The following is a 15,194-nucleotide window of genomic DNA, read 5'->3' as shown; positions in this document are numbered from 1 at the left end:
ATGAATTCCGATTGAGTATGGAAAAACTGCTGTATTTCAGATGTTTATAGCTTGGCCAAGTGTGGACAGATTTCTAGTAGGACAGGAAAACTCTCTGTTAAAAAGGTTATTCTGCAGCAAAAATCTCAGATCCCCTTTCCAGGATTTGCAGTTGCTAGATTAGCTCAAGGAAAAGGTTGTAAGTGTTTTTTCTAACAAGGGTAAGCCACTATCTTTTCCTAGCCTCATTCTCACAAGTAGCCGAACTGTTTTGGCTAAAAATTTCCGGAAGAATTCGGGCTGAGACAAACACCCAGCATGGAAACTTCAGCTCTGATGGCTGAAGTCTGAGCCAACTGGAAAAAGGGTCTTACGAGTGGCTAGTGTCAGGCAGGCTTAATAACACAGCGCTCAAACCCTGCCTGCAAAAAACTGTCAGAGCTCGTGTCCCGCTGCCCGGTCCGGCATCTGGAGCCCTAACGTGGGGTGGGTTTGCAGAGGGCTGCCGGGCTCTCGCTGATTTTTCGGGTGCAGAAAGATAGATTTTCAAGGCAAATTCAGCCTGTGAAGTGTGGGGTAATGCAAATTACCCGGGCTGTAGGTTCAGGCTGCGAAGTGTTTGATGCCATTCCTGCTTTAAAATACTCTGCCTGCTCCTTTCTAGCCCTGCGCAGCGTTGCACGTACCTCGCGCTTTTGCTGGCATAGCTGAGGTGGGGCTACGAGTGACCGATCCAGCTTGAGAAAGCTCCCAGAAGGCGGGTTTTTAGGCTGGCTCAGCTCCCTGCCGTGACAGCAGCGTGGCTCCACGGGCCACGTGTGGGTACAGCAGGTGGTGGTGCAGCGTTCGGCGAGGGTACGGCGTTACCCTGAGTCAGTCTTGGTTGCAACCGCTGCGAGTCCTGAAGCCGTGACCTTAGGCTGTGGTTTAACAAGCAGTTATTTAGGTAGCGGTGCCAGCTTTACCCACCCTCCGCTCCCCCCACACAGCGCCTTTGATGGCGATGGCACAGCTGAAAGGTGACATTTCTAACCCCAATGCGCTGCGTGATCTGGTTCACAGGGTGGCTGCGCAGGCGAGAGCTGAGAGGTGACAGGAGCCGTATGACAGATGCTGGCATTAACAGGGACATTTGCCTGGTTGCAAGGGGAGGAGGTGGAGGGGGAATGTGTTGTGGTTGTTGGTGCACAACCTGGTGTTCTGCTGGATGCTTTCCCACCGAGCATCACTGCTGCAGCTGCTGGTGGCACAGAGGACACACGTCTCTGACCACCTCAGGGCCCGCGACCTCAGGGCAGCTTCTTTTGCGTGCGATTTCTGTCCGTAGTCTGTCTGACCACCTCCGCACCACACCCCAGCTGGGTGTGAGTACAGGAGGGTTATCTGATTACAGTCTAATTTGGGGGTTCAGGGGAGGAAGTGGAGTGTGGGTTTGTGGCAGCGTTAGCTGATGGGCTGCCGTCGATGCCAATGTCTCTGGCACCAGGCTTTTGGTGGCTGCCTGCAGGGATAGGATGTGGGATCGCCTGCGGACCTGGAGCTGTAGTTCTGCTTCTCCTGCACTCACTGTGGATCTGGGGAAACAGATCCGGGAATTACAGGGTTTTCCCTGAGCTGGGCAGTCAGGATCTCTCTGCCTGCTCTTGTTGGTCTGTGGCAGCTGATGTCACCATCGAGGAAACATCTCTTCCCATGAAGTTTGTATCTTAACGCATCGTGCGTTAACCGGCAGCACAGACCATTGCTCAGCTCAGAGGTAATGACGCCCCGTGGGCTCCAGGGCAGATTTGTTGCTCCAACACCCATTTTCTACAGGGTTGTTTTCTCTTAGTGCCAGGGTAGGCTCAGCCACTTCATGCTGTGGGCGAGAGACCTTGCTGGGGATGCGGAGAGGTAGTTTCCTGACTGCTCATCACTCAACACACTCCACAAAATAGCCTCATTTCATGAGTGCTCTGCCCTTTGCTTGTACTCTCACCTTGACTGTCTTCTGTGGCCTGGACAGCCGGGGGTAGCCTGGGGTCCGCCACCCCCACCACCACTGGGTCACGCAGTCGTGATCACTGGCTCCAAGCTCCCAGCTCCCTGCTTCCCGAGGAAAGTGGGAAAAAGGCACAAAGAGAAGGTTTCTTCTTATTTATGGTGCTTTCCTCTTGTCCTACAATTAGGACAATTTTAAGAGCCTTTGCTGGCAAGTCTGGGAGCTGGAGCACTGCTGTACATTCAGGGGTCTTGAATAAGCACCCGCCATGCTCTTACCTGGATGCCTGTCCTTCCCTGCCAGGTTTTGGGGCTGGAGGAGCCTCCTTGAAATGTGGCTGACAAGCTTGGCCAGGGAATGAACTTTCAAGACCAGGGAAGTTTTGTGTAAGTTAATGATGAGATGATAGCGCCCACAGTAGGTGAGCTGGAACCGTGGGGAAATGCCCTTAAATTTGGGTGTCCTGTTCCTCTTACCTGCACAGTGGGCAGCTTTGTGGGCTGTACCGGGGCTGAGCATCGTTGCAGTACATCGAGGCACCGTGGCTTTGTGTAAACTGGGTGTGAGCCAGTGGGCACACGGTGCACATCTGTAGCAATAGGAGATGTTTGATGGGGCTGTAGCTGCAGTGCTTAGCTTGAGTAAGTGGGTCATGCATGGCTGTGCCTGCGACAGCAATGTTTTTGCTCTCTTTGGGGTGTTTAATGTTTTATGGGGAATTTGTAGCCTGCAAGAAGAGCTGTTGGTGGCAGTGGGAAGGGCTGAGGTCCTGGTATCAAGCCTGGCCGTGACCACCACAGAGCACTGCTCAGGTGCTTGGAGCAGATCTCTGAAATGAATCAGGGCTGTGCAGTGCTTGTGACTCTCAGCATCACGAAAGCTTTTTAATCTTTGCCTTTTTTGGAGGGGGAGGACTTAGCTTTTGTATCAGCCCAGTTTGGGGGTGACTGCGAGTCCGGCTTGAGCACAGTGCCCAAAGTCCCAGGGGTGCTGCCCACCCAAAGTGCATGGCTACTTGCTGAAATGCCCGGAGCTGGGACTTGCCAGGCTCAGGTGCAGCAGCGTGACAGCCACCGTCTTCTTGTGTGCCCGTTTAAGACAAGAAGTGAAGAGAGTGCAGCATCTCACCCGAATGCGGGAGGAGGGAACGTGGGGAAGATGACTGCAATTTTTTGAACTGGACTGTAGCCAAAGCATTGAGACTAACACTCTTAATTGTGGGAAAGGCTTCATGAAAGAGATTTACTGTCCCAGAGTGGTCACATCTTTAGTTTTATGTTTCCTCCAAAAGTTGACAGTCTCTGCAGTACAGCACTTCCTACCATTGCTCTGCGGCATCAGCTCAGCCCTGCCTCTGGGAGCAGAGCACCCTCACTTGGTTACGAGGCACCTCTGGTGCCACCCTGGGTTACCCTCGGTGGCCTCTTCACTGGATGCCGAACTCATTGGCCGCTGTAAGAGCTAGCTAAATCAAGCCCACAGATCTTCCTCCTATTTTTTCCTGTATTTCCTAGGTGTGTTTTAGTGTTTTTCTGGTTGTTCTTAACCTCCCACCCCATTGCTCTGAAATAATTTGCACTTAAAAACCCACTGTTTGTTCTCTGCACCTCAGGCGTTTTGCTGGCTGGAACGGGGTCTCAATGTCTTGCTTTAATCCTCTTGGCCTTTGCTCAAAATCCCTGGTCCGCCACATCAGGGGAGTTCAGCTTCCAACACCTTCTCCTTGCCCCACGTGCAGCTGATGCTCCTGTCTGCGGCGGAGGTGCCTGGGAGCCGGGGCTCCGCAGGGGCTCTCCCTCCCCGTCCTGGCGCTGGGGATTTGCTCGCCCGGGTACCACTTTGGAGTCATTACCTACATATTTGCATTCACTGTGAAAATCCTTTGCCTGGCTTGCGGCAGCTTTTCTCACAGTGGCTACCCGTCTGCAGGGTGAGGGCTGGAAGCCCTGGTCCTGCAGCAGGCGATGCGCGAGCAGGCGAGGTTGCTGTGGCAGAGCAGCACGCACAGAGCTGGTAGGAAAACCCCGAGCGGTGGGGGTACATCCCATCCCACAGGCAAGCCCCTGGGCAGCCGTTCCCCCCCATGTCTCAAGGGATGATGCGAATTGGGAGCAGAGGGGATTCAGCTGGCAGAGGGGATTTGGAGGGCGGAGGATGCCCGTAAGGCTTAAAAATCTTCTGCGAGCAGGCAGCGCGCTTCCCGAGCGAGCGCGGGCAGCCTGGCGTGCCCCACGGTGCTCTCGGCCTCACTAAATGTAACCCACACCCCGCTCCAGGCAGTTCCCTCAAGCCAGCTCCCCGCTGCTCTCAGCAGCCTCAGAAGTGGTTTCTGGCTGGGTGTAGATGTGCCGGGGGGATTTGCTCTCACTCCGAGCCGGCTCTGTTTGGAAGAGCTGTGGTCGTGTGGCATCTACTTGAGTAACAGCTTCAATTAAGCTCTCTTGACAAGCTGTTGTGTGACTGGTGAACTAATGGGAGGAGCCCCCTCCTCAGCTGCTGAGGTTAAAACTCCAGCAGGGACAAAGATCAAACATGCAGCTAATTACCCTTTTAACACTTAAACATATCCCCTTCCTTCAGGGGAAGGCATCAGCTCCAAGCTTCTGTGCTGGGAGCCCTGAGTGCCGGCTCGGGCTGGGCTGGCTCAGCGCGCGAGGTGGTGTCGGACATGACGTGGGCAGTGTGACTGCAGCCTCTTCCCACTCCAGAGCTGCTACTCATCACCTTTTTCCCCCCCTACATGGAGCAGTTGAGTCCAGGAGAGGCGTGAGCTGGGGGAATCACCCACCCCTGCAGAGATCCCTGCTCCATGCAGGATGCGGAATGGGAGGCTGCGAAGGCGAAGCACGAAGGACCATCTGACCTGCTTCCCCCTGAACCCTTTCTCTGTCTCCTAGAGTGCGTCTCTGAAGACTGCCGCTCTGTCATCCAGGAACAGGCCACGGCCCTGGGGCTCTCCATGTTTGCGCTCTTGGTGAGGAGGTGCACCAACCTGCTGAGGGAGTGTGTGCAAGGTAAGGGGTTACCGGCAGGAGCCATGCAGTTGCCCCCGAGGCAGCCCGGTGGGGTTCAGGCCCTTGTGCCTTGCTATTTTGTACACCCTTTCCCCTCTGCTGTGGCTCTTGGATTCTCCCCCAGCGTCCCAAGCTCTGCCCAGGTTGTGGCTGGATCACCTGGCAGGAAAACCCCTGATGTGTGCAGGCAGAAACGTTTGGAAGAAAGGGATGGACTCAGGGCATGCTTTCTGCCAGCTGTTGGGAAACTTCCCAAAACTGGGACCTCAGAATCCTATTTCTATGACTGATGCAGTGGCACCCCACTGCCCTCAATAAAAGGGATCACAGACATCCCAGTGTGCCCCCCAGGCCAGTCCGTGTAGGGAGAACAGAGCTGTCTTTGTGCTTGCTGTGGGTTGTGGCTGTTCCCTTGTGCGTCCAAGGCTGGTGTGTCGGGATACGTGTTGTGCGTCCCCTGTCCCTGCCTGAGTCTGGCTCCTGGCTGCGGTGAGCTGGCTCAGCTCTCACGTCTTGTATTTGCAGTTCAGCCACAAGAGGTGGAGCAGGAGGATGAGGAGGACGACATCAAGGTCTCTGCCTTGCCCCAGGACCTGAAGGAGCTGCTCCCCAGTGTGAAGGTCTGGTCGGACTGGATGCTTGGCCACCCGGACACCTGGAATCCTCCTCCAACCTCTCTGGAGCTCCCCAAACAGTACGTGCATCCTCTGATCTGTCTTCTGGTGTCCCCTCCCTCCCTGGGCTCCTTGTGCCACCTTTGCCCCTTGCTCATGCTTACTCCAGGCTGTGGCACCCAGGCGAGGCTCACTGCGCAGGGCACGTTTGGTGGGGACTTATCACCCTTGGTGACACAGTGACTTTCTTCATTGACGGGTGGGTGGGGGTGAAGTGTCTCTGAGGGGCTCTGGCGGGTGCCCTTTGCTTCCGTGTGTTTGAAAATGTCCCGTGAGCTGGATTTTCACCTTCTGCTTAGGATGTGTGTCTGCTTTTGTTGGGATACGTCTCCTTTACGTGCTCTGCTGGCCCAGGGGCCTTCCTCTCTGCAAGAGGGAAGTCCGTTTCCAGCATGAGCCTTTCGTTGCCTTTTTTTGACTGACTCAGGCCAACCTTGGTCAGGCTGGGCTGGCCCGGAGCAGCTTGCCTGTTCCTGGAGCTCCCAAAGTCACCTCCCTTCTGCTTCAGAAACAGCTTGTCCCTACCCCTGCGACACACAAAAGGGTTAATTTTCTAAACTGGCCAATTCCAGCCCATTAGTCCATAATGCGGACTAGGCAATTTGCATATTTTTGGACAGAAAATCGAGTGAAGGGGCCAAGTATGGAGTATGCGAAACAGTGTCTGAGCATGCTCTGTAGCTGCTTTCCCGCAGGATTTTCCATCTGCCTCCGGTACTCCGGATCCAGAGCCTGAAATCACGTCTTATTGTTAATCCAAAGGAGCCAGAACCCAGGGTGATGGGAAGGCGCATTAAGAGTAATCCAGCAAAGTGGCTTAACCATTAATGGGTCCCCGCTCCGTGCGTCAGGTCCAGTCCTGCTCTCCTAGTTTATTGCCTCTTACTCCAGTTCTTTTTCATTTGGCTGAGGAAATGGAAATCTCACACAGGAAGTTCTGGGCCTCATTTTGTGGAGATGGAGTCTGTTTTCTGTTTGTCGGCTGCTCGGTGTGGGACCGCTGCCTGCTCATGTGAACTGCTGCCCATCTTTGGGCAGGAACTCAAACTGGGATCTGTCACGTGAACCCCCGTGCACCAATCCCCCCTTCTCCTCACGCTGCCTGCGCAGGGAGCTGCTGAGCCCTTGGCGACGGGCAGCCTCGAGATGGAATTTCTGATTGGGTTCACGCAGCCAGCGCTCGGCGCCTTCCCCGGGACGAGCTGCCTCCCCCTCCTGCGGGGCACAGGTCTGCATCCCCCCGGGGCTGCCGGAGCAGGTGCGGGCTCCTGCTTGCCCGTCGAGGATGGAGAAGGTGGTGGTGGTGGTGGTGGTGGCAGCCCATCCCGTGGCATGGCAGCGCGTGGACCTTTGGGGAGCAGCGGGTATGGGTTGGGGGGCTCTACTCCGCAAGATCCTGGTGTGCTTAGCGGAGGAACGAGGGTCTTGATCTCGTAGCCAAGGCCCAACTGCTTCCCCACCTTGCCCTCTCCACGGAAGGTGGCTGAGCAGCCCCCATCCATGCCCTTACTCTGTGGCGTGGGCAACCTTCCTCCTGTTGGCTCCCAGCTCCTCCACCCTGGTGCTCTTTGGCTCACCCAGAGAATCTGCCTCATCCACGGCGAGGAGATGGGCTACCCTTCCAGCCCAGACCTCTTGTGTTGACCCAGCGTTGCGTGGCCGGGTGTTGGTGGTCCAGGACTCTGGCAGGAGCGCAGGCGGTGATGAGTAGCAGGGAACTACCTCTGCTCTTGGGCACGACCTGGGACTCGTGACGTTTTCCCTAGAAGTGAGAAAGGAAAAGGGGAGCGCTGGGTGAGTGTTTCAGCTCTCTATTGACACAAGCCTGCTGTGTGGCCTGGGGCTGCTCAGTAACCAGGTAGAGTCGCCGAGTCCGGGGGTTTAGATAGGAGCAGCTTCAAAGAAGTTTAGAAGTAAAACATGGGTCAGAGCAGCAGGCGTGTTGGAGTAAGCCAAGGTTTATGGGCAGGGTGAGCTCGGGAGCAGGGAGAGCACGCGAGGAGCAAGTGCAGATGCCAAGTCGCAGGACTGAGTAAGGGGCCTGTGCCGTTCGACACGCCCTCTGTGCCTCACGGCGGTGGGACATCCCGCGAGGTCCCCTCCAGCACCGACGGAGAGGCTGGTTGGACACGCTGAAACCGCCTCCCAGCGCTCTGCAGCCATCCCTTTCATCGCCCACTCCTGATGGCGTGGGCACGGAAAAGGGACAGTAAAAGAGCCCCGAAGCACAGAAGCACCCTGCAAGGATGCCGTGAATGTGCTAGAGCTTCTGGAAAAAACCAGGCCCCGTACCCACCTGGCAGCCCACTAGGAGCAAAGGCCTGGCCCAGAGCTTGCATCAAAGTGCAGCTCGTCCGGGGCCAGCGCCGCTGCCAGAATGACGGCCTGGGCTCGGGGCCAGCGGGGCAGCTTGTCAAGACTCCGCCAGAGCCTAGGGCCCAGGCTGCCGGGGCTATACGTCCCGAAGCCTCCGCTCACGCCGTGTTCGCCATGTTCGCGATCGCTCGTTCTTAGTAAGGGAGAGGGCTGAGGGGGGAAACGGGGGACGGACGACTTTGAGAACGTCTAAACTCAGCCCAGCTGTGGCAGTTGGTTTATTGCTTTCAGCTGGTACTTGAACCCGGGTCCTGGTCTTGGAGTCTTTCCCAGGTTTAATCCCCGGAGCTTTCTCTGCAGCTGTATGACACTGCGCTGACCCCGAATGAGGATAGGAAAATAGAAACGGTGCCAAGCCAGAGTCTCTTTTTCATTTGGAGTCTGGCTGTCTGCCCATGACCAGGGTTACATAATGGGAAACATAGCCGGGGCTCTGGAGAGCCCGCGTTTCACCACGCTGCCCAGACCTTCGCGTTCTGATGCTATATATCTTCCTAATTGTAGCTCGGATGCATTTATCACACTGCTGGATTTGAGTCCTTACAATAAAAAAAAAAAAAAAAAAAAAAAACTCCAAAAAAAAATAAAAAAGCTAACCCACCCCGCACCAAATTCCTCAGCTCACTGCTTTCCCCCTTGGACAGAGGCCGGGGAAAAGGTGTGAGGGTGAGCACTGCCGAAACGTGGCACGCGGCTGCGAGCCGTGCGGGACTGGGCTCTGCGGAGCGGGATGGGAGGCTGCATCTTCGGGGTCATTTTCCTGGCCGGGAGTTGGGAATGAGCCCCGGCTTCTGGCAGGCATCCTCTCCCTACCTCGGGGCTCAGCGGTTCTGAATTCAACCCAAATGAGAAGCTACACCTTTTCCCCAAACCGCTCTCCTTGGTCTAGCATGCTCATCCAGCTCCCAGCCACGCCTGCACGGTCACCGTGGCTCAGGGGATGCTCTGGGACACATTTTCAGGCCCGAAGGCCATGGAGAAGCGACAGGCTGCCTGGATCCCTCTCTTGGGGCTGCTGCGTGTATCTGAGATCCTTCCCCTCTACCTATTTGGGAGAGGGGCTCAGCGAGTTTTCCGTGGCTCTTTTCTGAGATGTTTCCAGGATAGGAGCTAAACCTGACCGTGGATCTCTCTGCTTCAGAGCAGCAGTATCCTGTGGCTCGCGGATTGTGTGTCTGGACCGGGTGTTCGCAGGTCTTCTAGCTGCCAGCATCACTTGTGTATCTTAAAATTAATTTATATCTGCGTGTTTCATGGCAAACATTGCATTGAGGTCTGAACGGGCGGTCGTTTAAAGCAGTTGCGTTGCCGTGCAAGTGGGTTGGAGCAGCATCTTTCAGACCAGGAGTAATTTGCAGAGATTGTGGGGTAGAAGCAGGGACTCCTTGGGAGAGGGGAGCAGGGTGGATCTCCTAAGGCAGAGATATTATCAGCAAATGGGGCGAAAGGCAGATCTCCAAGGAGGCTGCCGTCGTTCAGGTGAATCCATCTCCTTTTGGGACATATGGCCGAGATGGATGAGGAGGGCTGGGCACGGGAGAGCAAAGCTTCTCCTTGCTCTGCTTTGTTGCCGCAATGAATCCGTTGCTAAACGGAGCGCAAGAATTGATGGGGAAGCCACTGGCTAGACAGACAAACTGCCGCAGGGCTGACCCTGGCGAATCTGCGCTCCTTCCATGCTGGAGCGAAGGGCCTCTTGGTTTGTGGAGACTGTCTGCAAGCATTTAAAAATGGTTAATTTAAACCAAGTATTAAATTAAATCCAAAAGTTCTGAGCACATTTGAGAGCTTACCTTCCCAGAGAGATCTGCCAGATCGCTCTCATCACATCGCTCTTGCAGGGAAGTGTCACTGAGATGGCAGCTCCCACTGGGAGAGATGGACGGAGTCTTGGACAGGGGTGCCAAGACCTTACTGGAGTTTGCCGGAGACTAAATGGAAAATCCCTTTTGCAGATCACAGCCTTAGTTAGTAATGTTGGCCACCAGAGTTTCCCTATCGAGACATCAAAGCGGGGATTCGGAGGTGTCTCAGTAGTGTAAACCTGGCTGAGAGAGAAGGTAAAGTGGAGCGAAACAGAAGCCAAAAGGCTCCATGGAGAAGGGGGCTGTGGCAGAGCAGGGGCTGGCTGGGAGGAGACTGCGCCTCTCCCAGGGAGGAGAGCATCCTTCTAACTCCTAAGGCAGGTTCCCAGGAGAGGAACGGGTTTACGGATTCCTGGCTGGCCAAAGGGACCACCGGGCGCAGGGCAGAGTGGGGGAAGTCATTGGTGCCATGGGCCAGAGGGGCTGGGACCACTGTGACCGCTGTGTCCCTGCTCTGGGCAGCTGTGTCTGAGTCCAGGGCAAGGTTGGTGAACACCTTGTGGGAAGAGCTCTCGCTATCAACCCCTTTTGTTCCTTGCAGAGGAGCTGCCGTTAGTTGGGTTTCCCCTGGGTATGGCGGTGCAGGAGCCGGGGTGGGCACTGGGAGCCGGTGGGTGCGTGTCGCCTGGTCCCGGGAGCGCGCGAGCCCGAGGCGTTTGCCATCTGCACGGCAGCGCGGCTCTTGGCGGCCAGGGAACACAATGCAGGGCTTCTTCTGCGCCGCGCTTTCCGGGTTTGTTCTGCAGCTGTGGAGTTTGAATGTTAGTGTTTAAACAAGCTGGTATTACACAGGAAATGGCCACCTCCACAGGCCCCCGCAGGCTCGTAACATGGGGTCATTGTGCTTGATATTAATCACCAGGCAGCCCGCGCCCCCGGTGAAGATGGTGGCTCACACCGGAGCGCCGCGCAACACCGTGGCGGGCGGGAATTCGGCGAGCGTCAGGCTCGTCCCGGCACCCTCTGCTCTCCCGACACTTCGGCGCGTGCCTTTTTGCCTCCCGGGTGATGCGTGCCCATCGTGAGCATCCCTCTTTGCCAGCAACCGTCCCCGCGCAAGACCCGGCGTCCCCGGGGCCGCGCTCCAGCCCGCGCGCTCGGCTGCGCACTTGTGCGGCGCTCTCAGCCTCGCCTGGCCGGGCTGCGTCCTGTCGGCGTGCAGCTGGGCTGCGCTCACACTGACAGCTACATTAAACCTGGAATCCTGAGGCAATAAAAAAGAAATTAACTCTTATTTTTTTTCCTGTCCTAGTGGAATAAGCAAATGTAAATGTGTCTGTGGGGAAGTGAATGAACCCCCGTTCCGAGGAAAGACCTCGCGCTCACCCCCTTCTCGCTTCCTCGGTTAAAAGCTCTGGGAGCCTCGTCCCTGTACCTGGGAGCTGCGTGCCTGGGCTCGGTGTCAGTAATTCGGGGCCTCCCTCCGCAGAGGGACACCGAAACCGTGGCACTGTGTGTACACAGCACTTCCAGGCACCTGGAACTGTCTTGGCTTTGCGGAGAGGCTCCGGCACCGCAGCGCCGTTGGGTGACATAAGGCAGAAACGCCTGGAGGTGGCCACGGTGTCTTCCTGGGAAGGGGCAGTGTGGAGAAGGCGCCTGACAGGACTCCCGAGCGTTGCGCGACATTCTAGGGCAAGTGCACGTCCCAGCAGGAGATCACGGGGCCGTACGGTGTCGGCATGAGCCGTTAGCCCTCGCTGGCTTTGCCGGGGGGTAACACCTGGTAAATGATCTTGGTGGTGCCAGTGGTGGGAGATGCACTGCGGAGGAGAAGCTGCACCCGAGGGGAAGGTAGAAAATTGTCAGCCCCGCTCTCTGCGGTGCTACCTCTGTGTCGCAGGAGAAAACCGCAGCAGAAATGCCAACACCTTCTTCTTTGTTGGGTTTTTTGGAGGCTCTGCAGGGTGCTGCATGGGAGAGGGTGCTGCCCGGCGGCCGCAGCAGAGCTGCTCGGGGGAACCGGCACCGTCTGTGGTTTGACTGAAGGACGCCCAGCGTGGAAACTGAACACATTCAGTGCAAATGACAGATGCGGCAAGGCACGGCGAAGCTGTAGGGAGCTGGGGATGAAGGGGATAAAGCGACAGGGACTGCTCTCGCGCTCAGGGGGTAGCAAGGGACTGCCCTGCCGGGCAGCGCTGCCGGAGGGGCTGTGGGTTGGGGACAGGCAGCCGCAGGGGGAGAGGAGAGGGGACCGCTGGGCTGGGTGACCGCAGGCGTCTTCGCAGCGGCAGCTCGGTGGCTGTTCGCGTGGCATTTCTCTGACTTTGGGTGCCAAGCCCCGTGGAGGCAGATGGCTCCCTGTACTTCATCCATGCTGCTCCTTCACCCCGCTACCGCTCCTGCCCTGCTGTGGATCCCGGTCCTGCCCAGCGTCCTACCACTGCCTCCCTCCCACCCTCACTGCTCATCTCCATCCCGTGCCTGCAGCTCTCTTTCTCGGGGAATACAGGCGAGGTCTCTGCAATGTGTTTCTTTCCCTTCTCCTTCTCTCTGGCCCCACGCACCTGGCTGTCCCAGTGCCCTGGGAGCATCCTCTGCACCGGTGCCTGTCCCCAACACCCCCCGTGCGCTTGTTCCCCGGCGGTTGCAGGCTCTCTCCCCGTTCCTCTCCCCCCGCTGATGCCTGCAGCCTCTGCACCTCCTGCATCCAAGCCAGGCCCTCGTCGCAGCCCTCGCTGGCGGGGCCCCACCAGTGCTATGTGACCGGGCTCAGGCAGCCGAGCCCAGTTGCCAGCAGGGCACTGGGGGAGGGCTGAGCCTCCCAAGCCCTGTGCATCTCCCATGGGCAGAGCTCGCCTTGGAGGTGGCCCAGAGCAGTCCTATCGCATCCGGTGCTTGTCTCTGCAGCCCGGGCCGGAGGATAAACTATCAGGGCTGTGGGGCAGTGGATCATTCCTCTTATTATTTTCTTCTTTTGCAGATAGGGGTCGTGGAAAGTTCAGTTCCTTTTAACCCTCGCAGCTCTGTTTATTTTCCAGCTGGTAGCACAAACGCAGCGTTTCCCATTACATCACAAAGGGCCTCGGACAGATCCCTCCGAAAAACGTGTTGCAACTGTTTATTTTTTTCCATATTTAAACATTTCTGACAGCCAGACCTGGCTGAGCCAAGCGATGGAGCTTTGTGAATGAACCCAGCTCCTGGTGTCTGTGCGCAGAGGGCTTTGAAGGACCTCTTCTCCTCCAGCGTGCGGGCTGGGGCTGGCTTAGGGACGTGGGCGACTCTGCGTTACATGTGTGCTGATTACGTGCCGGGCTTTGATTAATGGCTCCTCATTCTGCCTGGCTCCCAGGACGCTCTTGAAAACAAGATGTTTCATTTCAGTGTGCTTTCCTGGTACATTGATTCCCGTAAATAACCGAGTGCAGACTCTGTCCACCTGGAGCAGTTCAAAGAGCAGGGGGCCTCCCGCCAGCCCTGGGCTGCCTCGGGCCGCGCTGGTCACTGCTGCACCACTGGTGATGCTGGTTTCACTGGGCTGTTCGGTGCCCCAGGGGTGTGGGGTGGAGGAGCAGCCCTCCTTCCTGCCACCAGAAGCAGATCAGTCCCAGTTTCCCCTATTCCCTGCTTTCGTCCCGGTTTATGCACTAAAAAAAAAAAAACCAACTATCTGATTGCTTTTTAGAAACAGGAGGAAAAAATGCAGTACGAGGCAGCCTGGTCGGCTGCAGGGCCCCCGTGCTTGTTGCCTGCTTCCCCCTTGCTGGTGCTCTCTGGGGTTGCTGGGCCCTCCCCAGGGTGTGCTCAGCGATGGGGATGTGTGATGGGGATGCGCAGAGAGCGGTCCAGGGCTGCCGGTGGCCTTGTGTTCGCACCCGGCTTCCCGCACATCACTGCCGTTCCGGGAAGGTGAGACACTGCAAAGGCGGCTTTGCAGGTCAGTCGCAAGTGTTGAAACTGTGGCCAGAAGCAAAACACGGCTCAACCCCCCGTGGCTGGGGTTTAACTAAAAAAAAATCTCTGTGCTTTAAAGTCTGGCTGCAGCACGTGACTGCAGCAGATAACAGCCGGGCGAAGGAGGGGGTGCCCCAACCCAGGCTGGAGCCCCCCAAGTGCCCCTTTTGCCCCGACAGCAGTGCAGGGGGTTGGTCTGTCCTCCCGGCAGGCTTTGAAATTGAGTAATAAGCAGCGTTTCTCCCATCTGGAACGAGCTGGGTTCCTGCTGGCACTGCACGGGGAAGCTGCTTCCCGCGCGTGTGCCAGCTCGGGAGCGGGCAGAGGTGGGCAGAGCAGCGGGAAGGACGAGATCCAGGGAGCCGTCCCCATGCAGGGGGACCGGGTGGTCGGTGTCGGCGCTCGCGGGCAAGGCTTACAAGCCCTCCTGGGTTCGGTGCCAGCGCAGCTGCGCCTGGAGCCCTCCCGATGGGGTAGGTTAGCAGCGGTGGTGGCGTGCCTCGCCTCGCCTCACCTCTCTGGTATTCGCTGCAGCATTGCAGGCAACTCCCAACGCATTCCAGCCCCGAATTGCTCACGTCTCTCCTCGTTCTCCCAGGGTCTCAGTAGATGTGTGGGCGACGCTGGCTGACTTCTGTAACATACTGACCACAGTGAATCAGTCGGAGGTGCCCTTGTACAAGGACCCAGATGACGACCTTGCCCTGCTTAGCCTGGAAGAGGATCGGCTGCTCTCGGGCTTCGTTCCCCTGCTGGTCGCCCCCCAGGAGCCCTGCTACGTGGAGAGGACCTCGGACAAGGTCAGCAGTAGGCCAAACATCCCCCCTCGATTCCTCCAGACTTTTATTCTTGGGAAGTTTTCTGTGCAAACGGAACACGATTAAGTCATTGAGAAGGGTGTTAAGGGAAAATATCGACCTTTCAGCCGCTGACATCCAGCTCTGTGTCATGAAAACCCCTCTCGACTTCCTCTGGTGTGTGTGTGCTCGCTGGCATGTTGTATATACGATCATTTCCTCACTTGTTTAAATAGTGCAGCTTGTGTTGGCAGTGCTCTCGGTGCACTCCAAATGGTTTGCATCATGCTTAAAGCACCCTCCCCCTCCCCCCGGCCACAAAACTCTGCCTTAGGAAGGCAGCCAGGACTTTTTTCCTTCTCTAAAGAGGAGAGTGATAAATAGGTGACTAGAGAGAAGCAGACACCATGTGTTAACGTACAAAAGGCTTTTAGGAATATGAAGCATTCCCCACTGCCCGCTCTCTATTTTCCTTTCTTTGCTCTAGGAGCCCATTCGAGCCTGAACTTTCCTTTGGCTGTTTGTTTTTAGAATAATGAAATCAGTTCCCTTGTTGATGTGGGGTTTTGGGTCTGCTCCCTGCCACCACCTGGCCAGAAGGGACCTGG

General features: G+C 56.8%; 1 protein-coding gene across 1 annotated transcript in view; it reads left to right on the top strand.

Annotated features, from left to right (window-relative positions):
- The window catches only part of LOC309679573 (telomerase-binding protein EST1A-like), a gene marked incomplete at its 3' end in the record, with an annotated part of 65,032 nt that extends 50,359 nt beyond the window's left edge, over positions 1-14,673 (top strand). Inside the window, exons 11-13 of the mRNA XM_082492921.1 lie at positions 4,858-4,974; positions 5,500-5,668; positions 14,388-14,673. Of these exons, the coding sequence (XP_082349047.1) occupies positions 4,858-4,974; positions 5,500-5,668; positions 14,388-14,673 (572 nt within the window). The remainder of the gene's footprint in view (positions 1-4,857; positions 4,975-5,499; positions 5,669-14,387) is intronic.
- Positions 14,674-15,194: the final 521 nt, after the last annotated feature.

Source organism: Vanellus vanellus (assembly GCF_965231255.1).
Source record: "Vanellus vanellus genome assembly, chromosome: 19".
NCBI lineage: Eukaryota > Metazoa > Chordata > Aves > Charadriiformes > Charadriidae > Vanellus > Vanellus vanellus.
The sequence above is the reverse complement of the archived record's forward strand: the minus strand, read 5'-3'. Positions and strand labels throughout refer to the sequence as shown.